Source organism: Thunnus albacares, chromosome 24, assembly GCF_914725855.1.
Source record: "Thunnus albacares chromosome 24, fThuAlb1.1, whole genome shotgun sequence".
NCBI classification, from domain to species: Eukaryota; Metazoa; Chordata; class Actinopteri; order Scombriformes; family Scombridae; genus Thunnus; species Thunnus albacares.
Genome location: NC_058129.1, coordinates 10,136,899 through 10,154,542, shown reverse-complemented (window position 1 = coordinate 10,154,542; position 17,644 = coordinate 10,136,899). Strand labels below are relative to the sequence as shown.

At 39.2% G+C, this 17,644-nt stretch overlaps 1 protein-coding gene across 2 annotated transcripts in view; it reads right to left on the bottom strand.

The window, feature by feature from the left end:
- Positions 1 to 17,644, bottom strand: part of LOC122976325 (protein FAM184A-like) — a 56,488-nt gene that overhangs the window by 30,771 nt on the left and 8,073 nt on the right. For both annotated transcript variants that reach the window (XM_044344733.1, XM_044344734.1), the window contains exons 2-12: positions 16,387 to 16,464; positions 14,197 to 14,331; positions 13,845 to 13,943; positions 11,900 to 12,106; positions 11,248 to 11,421; positions 9,517 to 9,678; positions 8,903 to 9,038; positions 7,946 to 8,127; positions 7,683 to 7,868; positions 1,644 to 1,766; positions 1,393 to 1,554 (exon numbers count right to left, since the gene is read on the bottom strand). In XM_044344733.1, coding sequence (XP_044200668.1) covers positions 1,393 to 1,554; positions 1,644 to 1,766; positions 7,683 to 7,868; positions 7,946 to 8,127; positions 8,903 to 9,038; positions 9,517 to 9,678; positions 11,248 to 11,421; positions 11,900 to 12,106; positions 13,845 to 13,943; positions 14,197 to 14,331; positions 16,387 to 16,464 — 1,644 coding nt within the window. The remainder of the gene's footprint in view (positions 1 to 1,392; positions 1,555 to 1,643; positions 1,767 to 7,682; positions 7,869 to 7,945; positions 8,128 to 8,902; positions 9,039 to 9,516; positions 9,679 to 11,247; positions 11,422 to 11,899; positions 12,107 to 13,844; positions 13,944 to 14,196; positions 14,332 to 16,386; positions 16,465 to 17,644) is intronic.

The window sequence follows — 17,644 nt, the reverse complement described above, 5'->3', positions numbered from 1 at the left end:
ACCACTTCTTGAGGTGGTTTGAGACACATTCTGGCCAAATGTTTAAGATTTAAATGCATCCGTCTCACAAGTAATCTTTACTCCTCCCAAGTGTGAAAATGTTAGTAGTGGTCCGCTCTGTCCCCTGTGATAATCAAATTAAACTAAAATCAGACCAAAAAAAAGCTCCGATCATACAGAGAGTGCAAAAAGCTGTTTTAGCGTTTATCTGATCCCTGACCAGTTCAACCAGTGATTGATTTGTGCAGGTGAGAGAAAGGCATGAATGAGAGCCGTGCGAAGTCTTGCTCATTGTCCGTGCATGGGAATCATTCATGTGTTAGTGTCAGTTTATGTTAGTTGTTAGCCACCAAGCTACACTGTTACTGTTGCAACTGAACTGCTTAAGTGCATAAGTTATTCTTCTTCTGATGTTTTTAGCGGTTACTAATAGTTTGAAGTGCATTACTGACATCCTCTGGGCTGGGGGGGCGGGGTTACCTTTATTTGCACGTAGTCAAAAAAAACCAATCAGATTTGGATCTTACCTGGATACAACACTTTGATTCATAAAATGTGTGATACAATCAGGTGCAGTGGGTAAAAACTTACTGACTGACAGGTGGATATGATCAAAAACTCCACTCCTGTCCACTTACTGAAATGTTGGAATTAAATACAATGATTATAAGTGGAAAACAGTTTGTGCAATAAGCAGCATCGGGGATAGCCTGGGTAAAAAAAAACACAGCCTGTCATTCAACAAAAAAATCTTATTGTCTGAAGATGTCAAGAGATAATAACTCAGTCAAAGCTCAGCTGACGTGGTTAAGTCACCACGGTTACAAATCCACTTAACGGAAACCCTTGTTTTTTATCCTGTACAGTTGTTCTTAGTGTCTGCGCCAGCAGTAAATGACTCTGCAGGTTATTAGTTTCTCAGACTCTGTTAAAGCCCAGACAACAAACATGAAACAGCCTCATAACAAGATAAACACTGAACACTGCAGTTTGCTTCTCACACTGGCAGGAAATTGAAAAATATACATGTTTGAGGAATTACATTAATGCCTACAGTTTTCCTAATTACTGCGTGGCTTCACTTGTTCGCTGACTTATTTATTTATTTATTTAATTTATTTATTTGCACGGTAAAATAAAGCAGCAGAAACACAACAACAAAACAGACAAAGCAAATTGTGCCGGTGAGATTTAGAAAACCCCTAAAGGCTTATAGGAGGAATCTCACCTCAATATGCATTATAAGCAAATACAAGAGTCATGTAATCCACAAAAATATGCTAACAAGCATCCACTGACCTCTCTAGATCCCAACATCTGAGGAAATACTCGCATAACACTTGTTTGAGTCCTGTCTCATACTTGTGTTTTTATCCTCGGTATTTTCCTCACCTGTAGGTCCGTCAGCAGGTTGCTGGTCTCTCGGACTCGGGCTCTAGTCGCGTCTAGTTCGATCTTGAGTTTCTCCTGAGTCTCCTTCAGACAGTTGATCTGTGTCTGAGCCGAACCCATATTCTGCTCCCCCTCCCTCACCAGCTCCTGGAGGTGGGACACCTGGAGAGATCACCAGAGGGTTATCACGTCATCACGGGAGATGAGATCGCTCACTTTTGTATCACCTTGAGATCGGGGTCTTTTCGTACCTCCTGATTGGACATGTTGAGTTTGGCCGAGAGCTCCTCTTTCAAGTTGTCCAGTTGCTGCTGAAGGCGGTCTCTCTGCTCCTCTAATGACAGACGCTTTATCTCAAACTCCTGACTCATTTTCTGGACGACAAGAAGAGGAAGGAAGTTCATTAGTGCCGGGACCATCCATGAAACCAGAAATTTCTTCAAAGAGCTTTTTATTTAAATATCATCATTATCAAAAGAAAAAAAAAAACATTTCGATATTTGAAAACACAAATGATGAGCGCACCTCTGGCTGAAATTTACCATATGTTTACTACAGTATTCCTACTGAAATACCCTACAAGTATAATCTCTACAAAATGAGGAGAGCTAAGAAGCCACTTTAAATCCCATTTGTGCCTTAATATGGTGTTGTGGCGGTTGTTGAGAGTGAAGCAAGGCTACTGAATGAAGGACGGACACGTGAGTTGTCACATAAACTTAAAAGGCCATCTCGTCAAACCAACCCGTTTCTATAATCCTTCAAACCACAGCATCAAATCCTCTCTGGGCCACTATGAATTCCTCTTTTGAAATTCTCCCTTTTTTCCTTTATTCTGTCTCATTCTCTCTGTTATCCTTTCCTACCATTGATATTTATACTGGATATGTTTTATGAAACACAAGGCATCATTGTGTTCTGTTTGTATTAGTGGTTTATTATGGGCCTTCTGGATACATGACACTACAGTATCCTTAGAGACAGATTTCTGGTTAATCTCAGTCTTTGCTAAATTCATTTTACTATGATTTCCCAGCATATGTTCAACATCTGCATAATATTTCATATTTAATTGTGTCTATACTGTTAATGTGTCTGGTTTTATTTGATCATTGCAGCGTGATTAATGGACATATATTGTGGACATATGCACATTTACATGTCTATATTTATATTCTGGGGAATTCTGGGAGCATCTTTGCATGATGGTTATGTAAACAAGCAGTAGTAGTATGAGCATTTTTTACATATCGTCACCTCATTTAACATCTGACATCATAACAGTATAAAAATAACAGAAAATCACAAAAAGCATAATATGTCCCCTTTAAATTAATCAAATGAGCCAAAACTTTTATTTATAGTTTACTGTATCTGTACTATGATAGATTTTATCTATATTGCCAACTCCTATCAGATAAATATTGGTTCAGTTTGTAAATTACATTCGTTATTCGCCATCCTATTAAACCTTGCAAGTTGTCACCATGGGAATCTCTCCAATCTCGTGCTCTCATCCCATATGGTGTGAACAAACTATAAAGCAACCGCCCATCTTTATCTAACCCACATGGGAGCCCAACCAGTAATCCACATCTTCTTTCTTAACCCAATTAGCTGCACCTTTATCATGCCGCTTCCAGGTTTCCAACATTCAATTTATTCATCCGTTAAAACACAGGAAATGACTAAATGCTCATAAAATAAAACCGTGGATAAAGACAAGAAAAATTGTTATAAAAAAAAAAAAGGCATAAAGACGAGGATTAAAATGTTGTTACAATTAGAGTTTACATCCTCTGAGTCCTTAGAAATTTCTGGTTGTACTTTTTTTTATCCCCTGTGGGATAAAAGAAAATACTGTTTAGCGTGTGTGACAGGTGGTGTTAGCCCGCTGCTGCATTCAATAAGACAATCCATACCGTTGACACTGATGTCAGCATCCTATTACCGTGTAAAGACCTGCGGATTGAATCGTATCTAACTGAACTGAAACAGCTCTTCCACAGCTAAAGACAATGAACAAACCCACCAGATGAATTTATGAATCTACATCCACCGCAGAGCACTCAGCTGCAGGCAGATTAGAGATTTTACTGCCTTCCTTTGGAAACTCATTAATATCTTGCCCACAGATAAAGAAAGATGAAGATGGGTTCTGCTGTTTTAAAAATGACCACTTGTGTCTCCTCTCTACATCTCCACCCTCCCTCTCTTTATTTTACGCACCCTTGTCTTCCCGCATCCCCCCTTTAATTTCGCTCCAAATAAAAACAGACATTAATCTAAAGATGATGAGGCACAGCGCGGCTCCGTCTCTTACGTAATATTTTCTTTTTTTTCATCATTTTCTCTCTCCGTTGCTCTCTTTCTTTCAGGGAAATCTATAAACACACACCCACATGCTCGCGCAAACCCTCTCACTCTGCTTGGAGGCAGGATTTAATGTCAATGAAAATCAGCCAATTAGCAGTCAGCTTCAAACAGCATTGGAAGTATGAGCTCACAAGGACGGAAAAAAAAGAGAAACCTTATGAAAGAGTAGAGATATTGGAAGAGACAGAGAGAGAACATTGAGTTCACAATAATTTAAAACTCAGAAGTGTGTAATCATTTCAGAAGCATAAAATATGTCTTTTTTTTTTTTAAATGAAAGCTGTGATTTTAAAGGACTTTTTCGAGACAAGGTGTTTTGACTCACTCTTTGGTAGTTATATATCATATCTTCATCCCTGTAAGCTAATTCACTTTAACTGGATGTCAACAATCTTCAGCATGTATCATATTCTTCCCTTAAAGTTCACAGGTGGAGCCACATGAGCGTGAATTAATGAGGGGAAATGTACTGTAAGGGCTGCACACAGGAGAAAAACAAGCGCTCCTCCTTGTCTGCCATCCTATGAGAAAATAATATTACTGACCAATCAGGTAAAAACCACCTCTCTTTAATGCCATCACCATGTGGGATCAAATTTAATTAAACAAAAAAGATGCATTGCAACCAAAAGCTGAAAACATGAGTTCATATATACTGACAGGTAACTCATTTATTGATTGCTTGACAGTTTTGGTGATGTCATCCTACGTCATCAGCGCTACATGGACCCACGTGGGGAAATCTGCAGCACTGACCGTCATGCAGCACTTCTTACTGTATGTGCTAATGAGTCCAGACTATAATTGGACGTCATATCTCATAAGTGATGACAAATTTATGAGTAATCTCGTATCATAAAGTTACAGGAGGGATGGTTACTGCAAACTCAACGTTTCTCAGTTCCTGTTTTGTTGTGTTGGATGTGATTGTGTTTTTACGTAACTTTATGACGCCTATTTTACGTTGCCAATTTGGCCAGGTCTCACTTGTAAAGGAGATAATGTACAGTACCAGTACCTTCCTATTCACTTGGATGAGAAAGTGTGTCCAAACTGTTGACTGGTACACACATCAACTATAAGAAAAATCCTGTGGTGGGTCCATTTTGGTTTCAGAACACAAAAGACCTGCATCAGATTCCTTCTCAGGCAGATTTCAAACAAACTCCGGACACATCGCTCTCAGTCTTTAGTCCACACCAGAGTTTGATTGACAGCTTTGACACATTTGCACCAAATTGAACAGGGTAGCTGTGAAAGTGCCTTAAACGATGTAATTGTCTGATGTGCTCTTATAGCTGTTCAGAATCCACACTTCATTTCATATATTCAGTTAGATGTACCACTGATACTATCAAAAGTAATAGCTTCCAGCTTCCAGATGTGAATGTGTGCATATTTCTTTTAAAATATCTGTGCAGTGCATGATGATGCCTTCATTTATGAATTATTACATGATTAATCTGATGTTCAGGCTAAACTCCAAAATGTTTTATGAATAATATATCAATATATCCATCTGTGTGGCGGAGAACAATAAAAAAGGTTGAAGAAGCTCTCCGTTGTGCCACACTGTCTAGTTTCAACTCCCTCTTTTGCTTATTTAATTATACAGAGACATCAGAAGAAATAGAGGCCGGTAATAAACAGTAAAGTACTTGTAGCTCCTTCAAACCATTTGTTGTTGTTAACGTCACGCTGTGTGGTCGGTAAATGAATCGGGTTAAATTAATTTAACCTGTGTAATTTGATCTGTTGTGTTGCTCCTTCGGCAGCACGGACATTTGTATTCCCTCCACGCGGCCCCTTTGAACTCACAGAGAATGAGGAGTGGAAAAAAAGGAAAACCGGTGGATGAAAGAAAAAGAAGCCGATGACAGAATGAGAGACGGGGAGGGAAATACAGCGAGAGAATGATGTTGTTTTCACATCTTAGTCTTAATGTTGACCTAATTATTAAATGTGTGCAGTCTGTGGAGGGGGCTGCTCATTTCTTAGAGATACATATTTCTTAAACCACTGAGGCCATTTGCTCCCAAGAAAATAATTAATTGCTGATATTGCTGCACAGGAAAGAGAGATAGAGAAGCCTGAAAGCAAGACTCAGAGTGGCAGCTGTGCATGTTGTAATTACTGTTTTTATATGGAAATTGCCGTTGTCGCCATTACAATGTTTTATAACCGAAGGGGTCATAAATAAGGCTAATGGAGATAATATGTCTACTTTCAAAAAGGGTAAACAAACAATAAATAGTCAAGACAAATAACTCCGAAGCTGTTTTCCTTGATCCATGTGAAATTGTGTCCAAATATATTAAAACAGTCAAACCGCAAGAGAGCAACTCTAGCTGAGCTCGACTTTTCTTGCAGTGATGCTGACAGCTGGTTTGATGGACTCACACAGCAGAGTGTAAATGTAGGATTCAGTTTTTTGGTAAGACAGAGAAGTTCATAAATTACTTTGTCACTTCTGCATCATTCATTCAAACCAATCAATGGAATTTATGTATGTATGTATGTGTACACCATTTCTAACCAGAGAAAAAATATAACAGGTAAATATACATTTGTTAGATGTTGAAAAATGTTTCTTGGGAAATTGTTTATACTTGAAACCAGTGATGTATGCATAGCTTGATGTTTAAATTATAAAGAATTGTCCTTGTATGTTTTATTTGCTCTTCATTCATTAACATTTCATGTATAAAAAAAGTTCAATACATGAATTTGTGCTGGTTTAATAATAATCTGTGTATTTAAAATGGGTCATGACTTGAAAATGCTCTATGTAGAGGTCAGGAGGAATTGTTTCTTTATTAGTATTCATACTGTAGATGGTGTTAATATTGAAATGGTGTTTAAAATCATGTTTTCAGTGTAACAATGGACCATAAGCTCTCTTCAAAACCTTTCATAGCTTATATAAGATGACAAAGCTGTTGCAGTTTTGACAAAAGCAGGCATTTTACATGTGCTTTTCACTTATTTTACCCAATTTTAGTGGAGTGAAGTATGGGGGCAACACCTATACAACGAATATAAAAAATAAAAAAAGAGCAATAAAAGCATGAATAAGCTGAAAGTTTTAGATGAATTACAAACTTTGTCAGTTATGTGTGAAGCCAAAAACAGTCAAACCAGTCAAACCAGCCAAAACAGTCAAACCAATCAAAACAGAAGGAAACTTCATTCCAAAACTCAGTATGTACATACTACAATAAAACAGATTAAGACAGTATAATTGGAAGAAACGAACATAATGTGTAATGTTTATTTGGCTGATCAGTGATGTGTGCACATATATATATATATATATATATTTGATTGTGTATTACTTATAATAATATAATTAGATTATCATACTTTTTTGTGTTTGCAGTCAAATAAATAATGAATAATGAATAAACAATGTATAACACTGGGTAAATTATAATTATACATCATAGAAACATTAAAATTGCAACACGGTATACTTCTAGATGGTAATATATAACAAATATAACTGGTGGCTTTTGTAAGGAAATGACTTAAAGGGCACTGAAATGAAAAACAGCCCGAGTCATTTATATGACAAATGCTTTTTAGTAACAATTGATTTCTTATAAAATATTCATTTCTCTACTAAAAAGAAAGTACAGTCTTGACTTTGGGAACAGTAGCTTGAAAAATCATTGTTCACTTATTCTACCAGCTTTTTCTGGAGTTTTCAAATGAGTCTTCATCAGCAAATAGAGTTTGCTCAGATATTTCAGTTATGATAACAGAACTCCATTTCCTGATGAAGACTGAGATGCAGCTAGTAAAGGGACCTTGACTTATCCTTTTGTCAAATTATTAAAGAATAAATCCATCTAAATCCATTCTTCTTCACACAAACCTGAACACAGACAATTCCATGCCAACTGTGCACTCACCATCATAACGAGTTTCTTCTCCTCCTCTTTCTCCTGCTGGGCCTCCTCTGTCATGGCCCGATGCTTGTCCTCCATTTCCTCCAGCGCTCTGACCTGTGCCTCCTTAAAGCGAAGCATCTCCTCTTCATAGTGTGCCCTCAACCTGGTGAGCTCCTTCTCATAACCCTGGTGCTCCTCACGCAGAGACTGAGGAGAAGAAAAGCTGTAAGTTTTATATGTTTCCCCTCAGACTGGACTTGGTTTAAGGAAAGGGTTAAAAGCACCTGTTCTAATTTAAGGACTTGTTGTCTGTGCTGCTCGTTGGCGGCCTGGCTCTGGTTGAGAAGAGCCTCCCTCTCCTCCTCCAACCTGCTGATCTTCTCCTTCAGCCGGCTCTGCTCCTGGTCCAGGTTCCTGATGCTTGCCTCGTGGGCCATCTGGGTGGCCTGCAGAGAGCCAATCTGGCCTGGGAACAGTCCAATCAAACTTATCCTTAAACTTATTCCAAGCAGTCCAACTACAAAACGTCAGCTATAAACACACTGAACTCCACGAGCACACCTTTAAAATTGACAGAGCTGTGTAGAGCGTTTGACATTATTGTTGCGTTTCTGCTGAGGCAACAGTTTCGTCGACGTATACAGCGTCTGGAGTTGTTGAACAGACAGGGAGCTTTCTGTTAATCTCCCCATAAGCGTCAAACATTACCCTGAGAACATCCTGCTGCTCGTAAAAATTGGTAGAGAACTGGTAAAATAGTGTGGTGAATCTTTGATGTGCAGAAAAAGAGCAGATGTTCCAAAAAGAGAACATAGTGAAAAGAGAGTTTACATGACAAATTTTCATCTTTTGAATTATAAAAAAGGTTTAATCCAGCGCTTTCAAACTGAATTAAGTTTATTTGCAAACAAATCAGTTTGCATGAGGCATTTTTGATGGGGACGGATCTGATTATTTGTGGCATAAAGGCTCCAGGTACATGCAGTTTTACAGACATCTTCAGGATGTTTATTTGGGTCACCAAATTTGTAACATGCAACCTGCAATTTGCAACATGACACTATTTCCTCTTTTGTTCATTTTGACACATTTGACTAAAGAAAACAAATGCCATACTTGCATGACCATGCACTTAAAATTGACAAAAATATGACTAATAGTGGTATTTTCCTTTAAAAACTGTGTAAAGCATCTGTGCACGGCATGGTAGAAGTGGTGCAATAGGTAGAAGCACATCTTACTGGCTTTGTGGAGGATTTCAGTTGCCTGCTGTTGAACTCGTTCCCTGCTGCCCTCTAGTTCATACTCAGTGTCCTTCAGTTGCATCACCCAGATCTCTCCGTCCTGGATGGCTTCTTCCAGCTGCTTGTGCAGGTTCTGCAGCACACAAAGAAAACACACAATAATAGCACAGCAATGCAGCATTTAGTATTTTTAAAACCAAGCCATATCCCTCCCACCACAGCCTTGAGTCACATAAACCTATCCAGCAGTTCCTGCTCTACAGATTTGCCTGCAGGACCATCAGTGCACACCACATTAGATTTCCTACCACTTTGAGATTCTTGAAAACATTTTTAGCCCGGAGGTTTTTACTTTTGTCTTTGTTTTCAGCAACAGTTTTTCCATCCAATTTAGCCTACATTCATACCCAAATTTAACAAAAAAGAAGACTCTTGTACTATTTGCGCTTTTTTGGGAGAACTGTACAGTAAATACAAGAGGAAATGGGTTAATTAGTACAGTATGAGCAGCTAAAGATATGGTAATGAACACACGTTTGGTGAATGAGAGGTTTGGTCTCATTCATCGTAGTCAAATAATTTAAGAGAGTAAATCATCCACACAAACACACCTTGATGGTTCCCTCAGCGTTGGCCAGTGACGTCTGCAGTCTGTTGGTCTTGTCTCGGTTCTCCCGGGCCTCCTCCTGGGCTTTCTGAAGCTCACTCCTCAGCTTGGACAGAGAGCGCTGCAGCGCTGCTTCCTGAGCCTGGAACTCCTTACGAAGCTCAACCTTAACACGAGAAGCATTACATCATTCAGTCTGAAACATGAACACATCCCAGGGACCAGGCATCGAAAAAGCTCTGAGAAATCCACCTCTGTGTTATCTGTCCAGCGCTAAACGGCAGAGTGACTACATAAGCAACTAGCTGGTGAACATAGTGAAACATTTAGCAGCTACTGGACTTACATTGATTAGGTACCTAATTACTCCTTTTCTACTGAATGTGAAAAGTAGGAAATGATGGCTAACGTGTTTGGCACATCTTTATTAGGCCCAATCCATATATCCCCCTAAGCCCTAAACCCTGAACACTCATGGACTTACATGATGTCACCTATTAAGTGCTTGAGAGTGAGAGGCTGCAATGGTGTAAATATCATGTTACCTTGACAACACCAAAACATGTTCTATACAATTGTGGGTTTGGGACTTTTTATTTTACATTTTTTACTTTCCTCATGGCCAAGGCACTTAAGATTTAAGATTAAATACTTTATTATCACTCACTCATAAAGCACATAATACATTAAACAAAGTATAAAATCAAGTAAGGGGCCGACTGCCTGATTTGAACATCTTCCGGGCTCTTGCCTTACAGAGTGGATGAGAGGTAACAGCATCATTAAGCAAAAATGAAAAGAAATGGTTGATGAATAAATTAGGTGTGTAATACAACCTCTGCTTGCATTCCTCTGAATTTCATGTGTTTTTTTATGTACCATCTTAAATCCTTGTTAATGTAGTGTTTCTTTGTAAATTTAGGCATACCAGTGCAAACACTATGCCAGGCTGAACACCCACGTGCCAGTTTGTTTACTGTTTTTTTTTTAAAGCTTCCTCTGCATGGTAACCCTGTATTTAATGCTGGTTTAACATCACAACGCTATGAACTGTGGGTAATTCCCTCAGGTAAAGTCTGCAGCAATGCGGACTTACAGAAAGTGTGCATAAAGGGCTCAAAATGTCTGTGAGAGAGCCCTCATGCACTTGACGATTTTACAGTGGTACAGCCCTAAGCCCTCGCGGAATTAGCGGGAACCCGCCTTAAAGTCCATGAGTCCGTGAGCGTGGACATTCAGATTGGGCCTAAAATGACAGTGAATAGGTCGGTGTTGTGATTTCAGCTTGTTTCACTGTCCCCGAGGGACCAAAGTGGTATCTTGAGGCTTAATTGTCTTCATTTTTTACTAATTTGCACTGAAAAATACCTTCATTTTGAGTTCAAACTGCTTTTCACCCAGTTTTTGTTAAGATATATAGAGTTTACAGGGGGAAATAACTGCATTAACCATGATTTTGTCTTATTTTTAATGTATTTTATTGGTTTTATTACATTTTCATTGCATTAGTCTCAAATTGTTTTACTTTTTACTTTGTTTCTGTCTTATTTTCTGCTTGTCGGTCATCTGTAAAGCACTATCCTGTATGAAAGGTGCAATACAAATATAGTTTGATTGATGCTTAAGAACATAAAGTGTTGTATTGATCATTAGGAAACAGTATTCCTTTTACAGAGACAGGCTAGAGATAAAGTAAAGTTGTTTTTTGTTGTGTTTGTCTATGTTGTTGATCTACCTCAGTCCTTTTCCAGGCCAGCAGGTTCTCAGTGGTGAGCTGGTGTGTTCTCCTCATGGCCTCCAGCTCTCTCTCATAATACTCCTGAGCCTTGCCCAGCTTTGCCTCGTACTCCTCCACCAGACGCACCTTATCCTTCGTTAGCTCCTCCACTCTCTCCATCAGTGCCTCCACCTACATTCAGAGACGGATAATAAAGAGTAAATCTTTTGTTGTTTTTTTTCCTGGACTTGAATGTTAGTCATATTGCCTGAAAGCTGCCAGAATAAACTCTAGAATATTTTGGAATTAAACTGCCATCTTCTTCTTTTTTTTGTCTATGGTTAATCTGTTATATTGGAAAGTTAACAGTTGATAGGAAAGGAAAAATGGGAATAAAAGAAAGGGATGACATGCAACAATGGTCTACGGCCAGATTATAACCACTGCAGGTTTATATTATACTAATAAGCCAACTGCACCAACAACACAACCCTACATTTTTCAATTTTCATGCCCAAAAACTTAATAAGCCTCTAGTACAGCAATTACCCAATCAAGTAACTTGCTGTATAAACTCTCCACAAAAGCCAAAGATAAAATGCTTCAATCCAGACATTTTAGCCTTCCAGTAGACACATCTATCTTCCTTTATCTCTCACTCTTAGCCCACCTCTTGTCTATGCAGCTCGGCCAGTTTCTCCTGGTCTTCGGTGGAGGTGGCGCTCTGGTTCTGCTGGTTGTTGAGGAGTTCCTCCACCTCCTGGCGGTGGGTGGCCCTCAGATCCTCCAGCGCTCGCCGTTTATCCGCCTCAAACTGGGCCTGAGTCTGGGTGAACGCCCGCAGCTTCTCCTCAAAATCCCGACGCATCTCCTCCACCTATTGAAACCACGGGAAATATTCTATTCTGTTTGAATCATTTTATGTGTAATTGCCAAACCCAGTCTCAACCAGTGCCAAGCTGAATGCTTACAGCGCCTATTCAGAAAAGTGCAAAAATATTTCATTCTATTATATTGTCAGAATACTCATTTGGGATTTCTCTCGGTGCCAAAACAAAGGCTCACAGCTTCTCAAGCGTCGGCGGCGTTACATCAAAAGATCGGACAGACACGAGGTTGAAAAAATATATAAAAATGTAACATGGGATGTGATGTCATGAGATGCCAGTTGGTGAAGAAGGCCGTCTCTTTGGTCAAGCTGGAGCTGGACAGTCTGGAGGCAGTGGCAAAGAGGGAAGACGAGGGACAAGACCAACGCTAACATACTGAAGACCAATCCAGACATAGATGATGAACTGAGCTCATTCAGCCACAAGCTCATCACATCTAAATACACTTCGAGTGTTCATTCATGCCCTCTGCCATCAGACTCCACAAAAGCAGGCGCGTATGATGTGTCATACGATGGCATGAGATGATTTATGACATGAAATGATATGATATATGTCATTATATTGGATTAGATTAAATACTTAGTTATCCTACATTTCTTTACATTCTATATGGTTTAATTGTGACTTAATATAATTTCTGCAATCAACACTTATTGTATTACTTTACAGCTAGACAGTGAAGAACGATGCAACACCTCCACTCAGCCTTGCAAGCGATGTGTAAATGCAACCTACCGCTTTCTCCGTCAATTAACGTGACTTTGTGCCAACTTCATTTATGTGTGTACCTGTAATCTTGGAAGCAAGAGTCATACAAAAGAGGAATCCAGCAAGCACCAGAGATCAAAACTGGCTGACTCCTGTTCTAGTGGCAGATAGCATTTACCACTAGCATATACAGATTCTTGTTAACATACTGTTTGCCACCAATGATTATATCACTTTTCTCTGCAATGCCGGTTTTGTGCAAATTGTTTAGCGTCACCGCTCTTAACAGGTATTCTTTACTTGCATGTGCAGTTGCTGACTATTGTGGGACTATTATAAGTATGTTGCTGCCACATGAAACCAGTATGCCACTCATGTTTCACCAGCAGGTACTGTGTAAAACTGGCAGCTTATGCTATAATGTTATATTGGATGACTGACATCTGACCATTAACGCTAGCTACAGTATATGCCAGTTAGCATTATGTCAAAGTTATTTATCTGTTTATTTATTTAATTGAAAAAACTGCTGTGATATTCTGTGTATTAGGCACACCGTTACCACAGCAACGGCACATACAGTGAAGGATCATCATGTTTATGGTATTTCTTATGCACTTGTCTACTTTCAGTCGTTTCTTACTTTAATTTAAAATTTGCACCATGGCTCTTTTGAGTCACTTGATTGTCTTGCCATGCTTGTAAGACACTTCGGATGAAACCGTAAGTGTTAAATATAAATGTAAAGATGGTGGACAGTGGTATCTTCTAGTGAAACAAGTGGTTTATGCTTTGTGTTAACTCTTACAACTTACAAATGTTGAATACTAGTGCAACTGAGTACAGTCGACAATATTTTATGAGCAATCTTCTGTCTTTTTTAATGTCTTATCAGCATCATAATGACACTGCATCTCCATCTTCTCAGCACAAAATAGCAGAACATTGTCCTTTACTAGGACATGTGATTATATACATTTGTGTGTGTGTGTGTGTGTGTGTGTAAAGCCGTACCTCTCTGCTCATGGACACCACTCTCTGTGTGTGTTGGGCCTCGGTGCAGAGCTGTGAATCCTCCATTCTCTGTCTGTACATCTCAAACTCTGCTAAAGCCTGAGAGAATGGAAACATTACATCAGCTGCATTACATTATTTCACATTAAAACCGCAATACATTACACAAATGGTTATTGGATGCCATGCAGCTCAACTCAAGATTTGAATAATTCATTAAAGGCTACAGCAGGACTACAACACAATGTGGCAGGAAGATAATTACATCAGAAAGAAAATGTACTAGACTAAGCTACGCTAAACACAACCAAACTAAATGAAGTCCCCGCGGTGCCCAGCAGCAGTGAGTGACCTGTCTCTTCATGTGTTCGTGGAGTTCGACAGATTCCTCCAGACTGGCCAGCCGCCGCCTCAGGTCAGCCTCGTCCGCCATCTTACTCTTGTACTGCATGATCTTATCTCTGGTTTCTGTCACAATATGTTGGACCTGAGCAACAAGGAAAAACAAAACAGTCAACATCTTGAATGCTGCAGAAATAATTTAACACTAGAATTCAACTCATAGTTCTGTCTCTTAAATGACTTCTGGGATAAACAGTCAGTATACACAATACAGTATTACGTGACATAAAGAACTCACAGTATGACAATAAAACGATTTTATTCCATTACAACATGTAAAGGATTTCCAAAACCCACATAAAGTGTAGGTGAAAATAAGCACTTGAGGGTAAAATGTGGAAATAAATAAAATAAAGAACAGGCAAAACACTGCTGCCTCCGAGAAATGCTTCTTGGCAGTGGAAAAAAAGTCCCACTTAGAAAAATTTGACACTTGAAAGCAACCCTAATTAAATCAACAACTCAGTCCATGGTACACTAGAGCTTCTCTCTGAAAGCAGTAAGAATGAAATTAACAACATTGAAAACCTGTTTCATACAGACTGAGGTCTTGTTCTTAAATAAACTCCATCTGTCATTGGAGATCATGGTTTTTTGATCAGGAGCCAGACTTATTCTACATCTGTGAAACCAGTCCAGAAAATCCACAGTAGACTAAAGTTAAAGCATGTTGAACATGGAAACTGACAACTGTGTTTTGGAATCATTCATGATATGATTCCTGATGTACAGCGTCAATAGATGGAAACAATCATGACGTACAGGACTAATATTCTTCTACAGGAGTTAAATATGCTGCTCCTGTGAGCTCCTTTTTTTTCCTTTTTTGCAGCAGCTTGGTGGTGTTTTAACAAGATTTATTCAAGGAAAGAGCAATGTGAGATGCTTAATCACGCTTTGATAATGTGCTTCACTCAGATTCGAGACTGCAGATGGAGCTACATACTATACATACGGGTGACAAATTAAAGCAAAAAAGCTGAATAAATGATCAGAGAATCGTAATGAAAGCAGATGGTTCCAAACAGGTAAGGAGGGTTCGCCGGATTGTTTACGGCTTTCACAGTCACCAAATATAATTAAACACACAGTATGGCAGGATTTAGAGTGACACGTCAATTCGTCAAAGCACCATATGAGGGAGTATCTTTTGGAATAATGATGGTGGTTATTCCTCCAGTAGAGTTTGGAGAATGTATCCAAAGAAGTCTGAAGCTGTTCTGGACGCCTTTGGTGGAAAGATGCCTTACTAACAGCACCTTTAGACTCTGTGGTAACAACAATCATGTAGGTTTATTGCGTGTCACATTGGGAGAGATGCCTATGATAAAATCTTGTTTAAAAATGCAACGAAGTCACTTTTGTATTCTGTGTCATTTCATGTCGTATTCTGATTGGTTTGTTTGTAGATGTGGGTAGTAGCAGCAGTCACATTGTGAGAATTTGGTCTTAAATGTTTGCCTCAGGCTGTCTTTGGTCGCCAAAGCACATCGGTTGTCGGTGCACGCGTTTCACAGTGCGATCTAGGACCGCCGTTTTGGATTGACGACTCTTCCGTCTCGGACAGCCCAAAATCACACAGTGTAAAGGGGTCTCAACACACTTTAAGTTGGTTTTTCCCTTTAATTTGGCAGCTATCAGTACTTGCTGCCTTCAAACAACTGTAAAGTGAATTAATCAGCAGAAAGGGGAGGGCTTCAAACCTACAAATTGTTGTAGATGACAGATGCTGGTAAGATATTAATCTTTACCTTGATGCCAAAAACAAGATGTTGAAGCAGATAAGTTGCATGCAACAAAATTGGAATGTGTGATTGTGGAGAGGTCTGAACAGGGCAGCATTAACCATCTCCCTGCAGGTTGGGGGCAGACAGCTAAAATACGGTGAGTTGACACCAAAATTGCATCGTGCCAGTAGATCGCCGACTTCCCCTCTGACTCCCACTGCAGCGCCCTGAAATACTCAACAGGCAACAGAAAACCTCCAATTTCTCCACTGAAATTAAAGAAATAACAGCATTTCAAGACTAAAACGTACTCTGATTCTCATGACTACTTGCTGGGGTCATCCTTTTGAATTTATCACTTTTATACAATTATACTAAATAAGAGGTGTTTTTGTGCTTTGTGGTGTCCGTACCTCATCCTCATGGGCTTCTTTCAGAGACTCAATTTCCTCTTCGTGTTCGTCGTTCTTGGTGTTGAGAGCATAAATTACCTGGAGACGGAAAGAGAATCAGATGACAGAATGAGGATAGAGAGGAAAAAAGCTTTTATTAACTGATTCAATATCAGATCGATAGTTCTACAATGAAGCTCAGTTCTGCATTCAGAGTGCGACAAAAGAATCAATACCAATAACATCAGAAAAAAAAGACAAATAAGTCTCGCAGTTTGATTAAAGATGGCATTATCCACAGACAAGAGTTGTGTTTACGCGGCAGTTTCTCTAAAATATATTCATTTCCTTTTTCGGAAGCGTCTTCTGTCTGTCTTAACTGTTTGTCTGCCATTTTTCTTTCCCAAAGCTGAAGAAAACTGTGCTTGATTTAAGTTAAGCTAACAAACCGAGCCAAGATCTCATCAAATACATTAATTCACATAAAAGAAGACGGAGACTGAAACAGAAAGCAAACATTAAACAGAAATTATCGAAAGGAAATACACCTCCATAAAAAAAAAGCTGTTTTTTTGTCTGTTGAACAAAAAAATACCTTTAAATCCCTCATGGCCTTCAAATACGGTCACACAAAAGCCTTCTACTGGCTGTGGTACCCGCCGCACACAAGCCTAAGTGAATAACATCTTGTCAGTCATGCTTGTTCTCTCTCTCCCCCAGAAATATAAGTAGGTTTTAGAAGCGCTGGAGGTAAATAATATGCGGGTCCTCCTGTAAATGCAGGAGCTTTAAAAAAAGCTTAAGCTTCAGAAAATTGAGGCCCCCAGTGAGCAGCTAATATTCAGTCATGGTCAGCTGAATTACAGCCCCGCCGGCGTCCAAACCAGCGGCTCCACATTAAGTTCTACTTACAGGTGAGGTGAAAAGTTTACACACATACTACAGTATGTAAGGGATGTATACACGGTAATTATCCTCCATCAGGAATAATAACACACCCATGTAATTACAAACTTTCTGATATTTAAATACCACTTGGATAAACATCCAAGTAATAATCCCGATGGGGAGTACTACTACATACTACACTTGGCAGTAGTTCTGTAGTTCAACCAAGCAATTATTTAGTATACAAACTGCAATGGTGGGATTCTTTCCATCACTATTAATTTAATAATTTTCATATATTTATCCAACACGATGTGAAGCCTAACGCCTTGCACAAAGTCTCAGACGCCATGGTGACATCTTCAAACGCAGTGAAAAAAAACCAACCCAC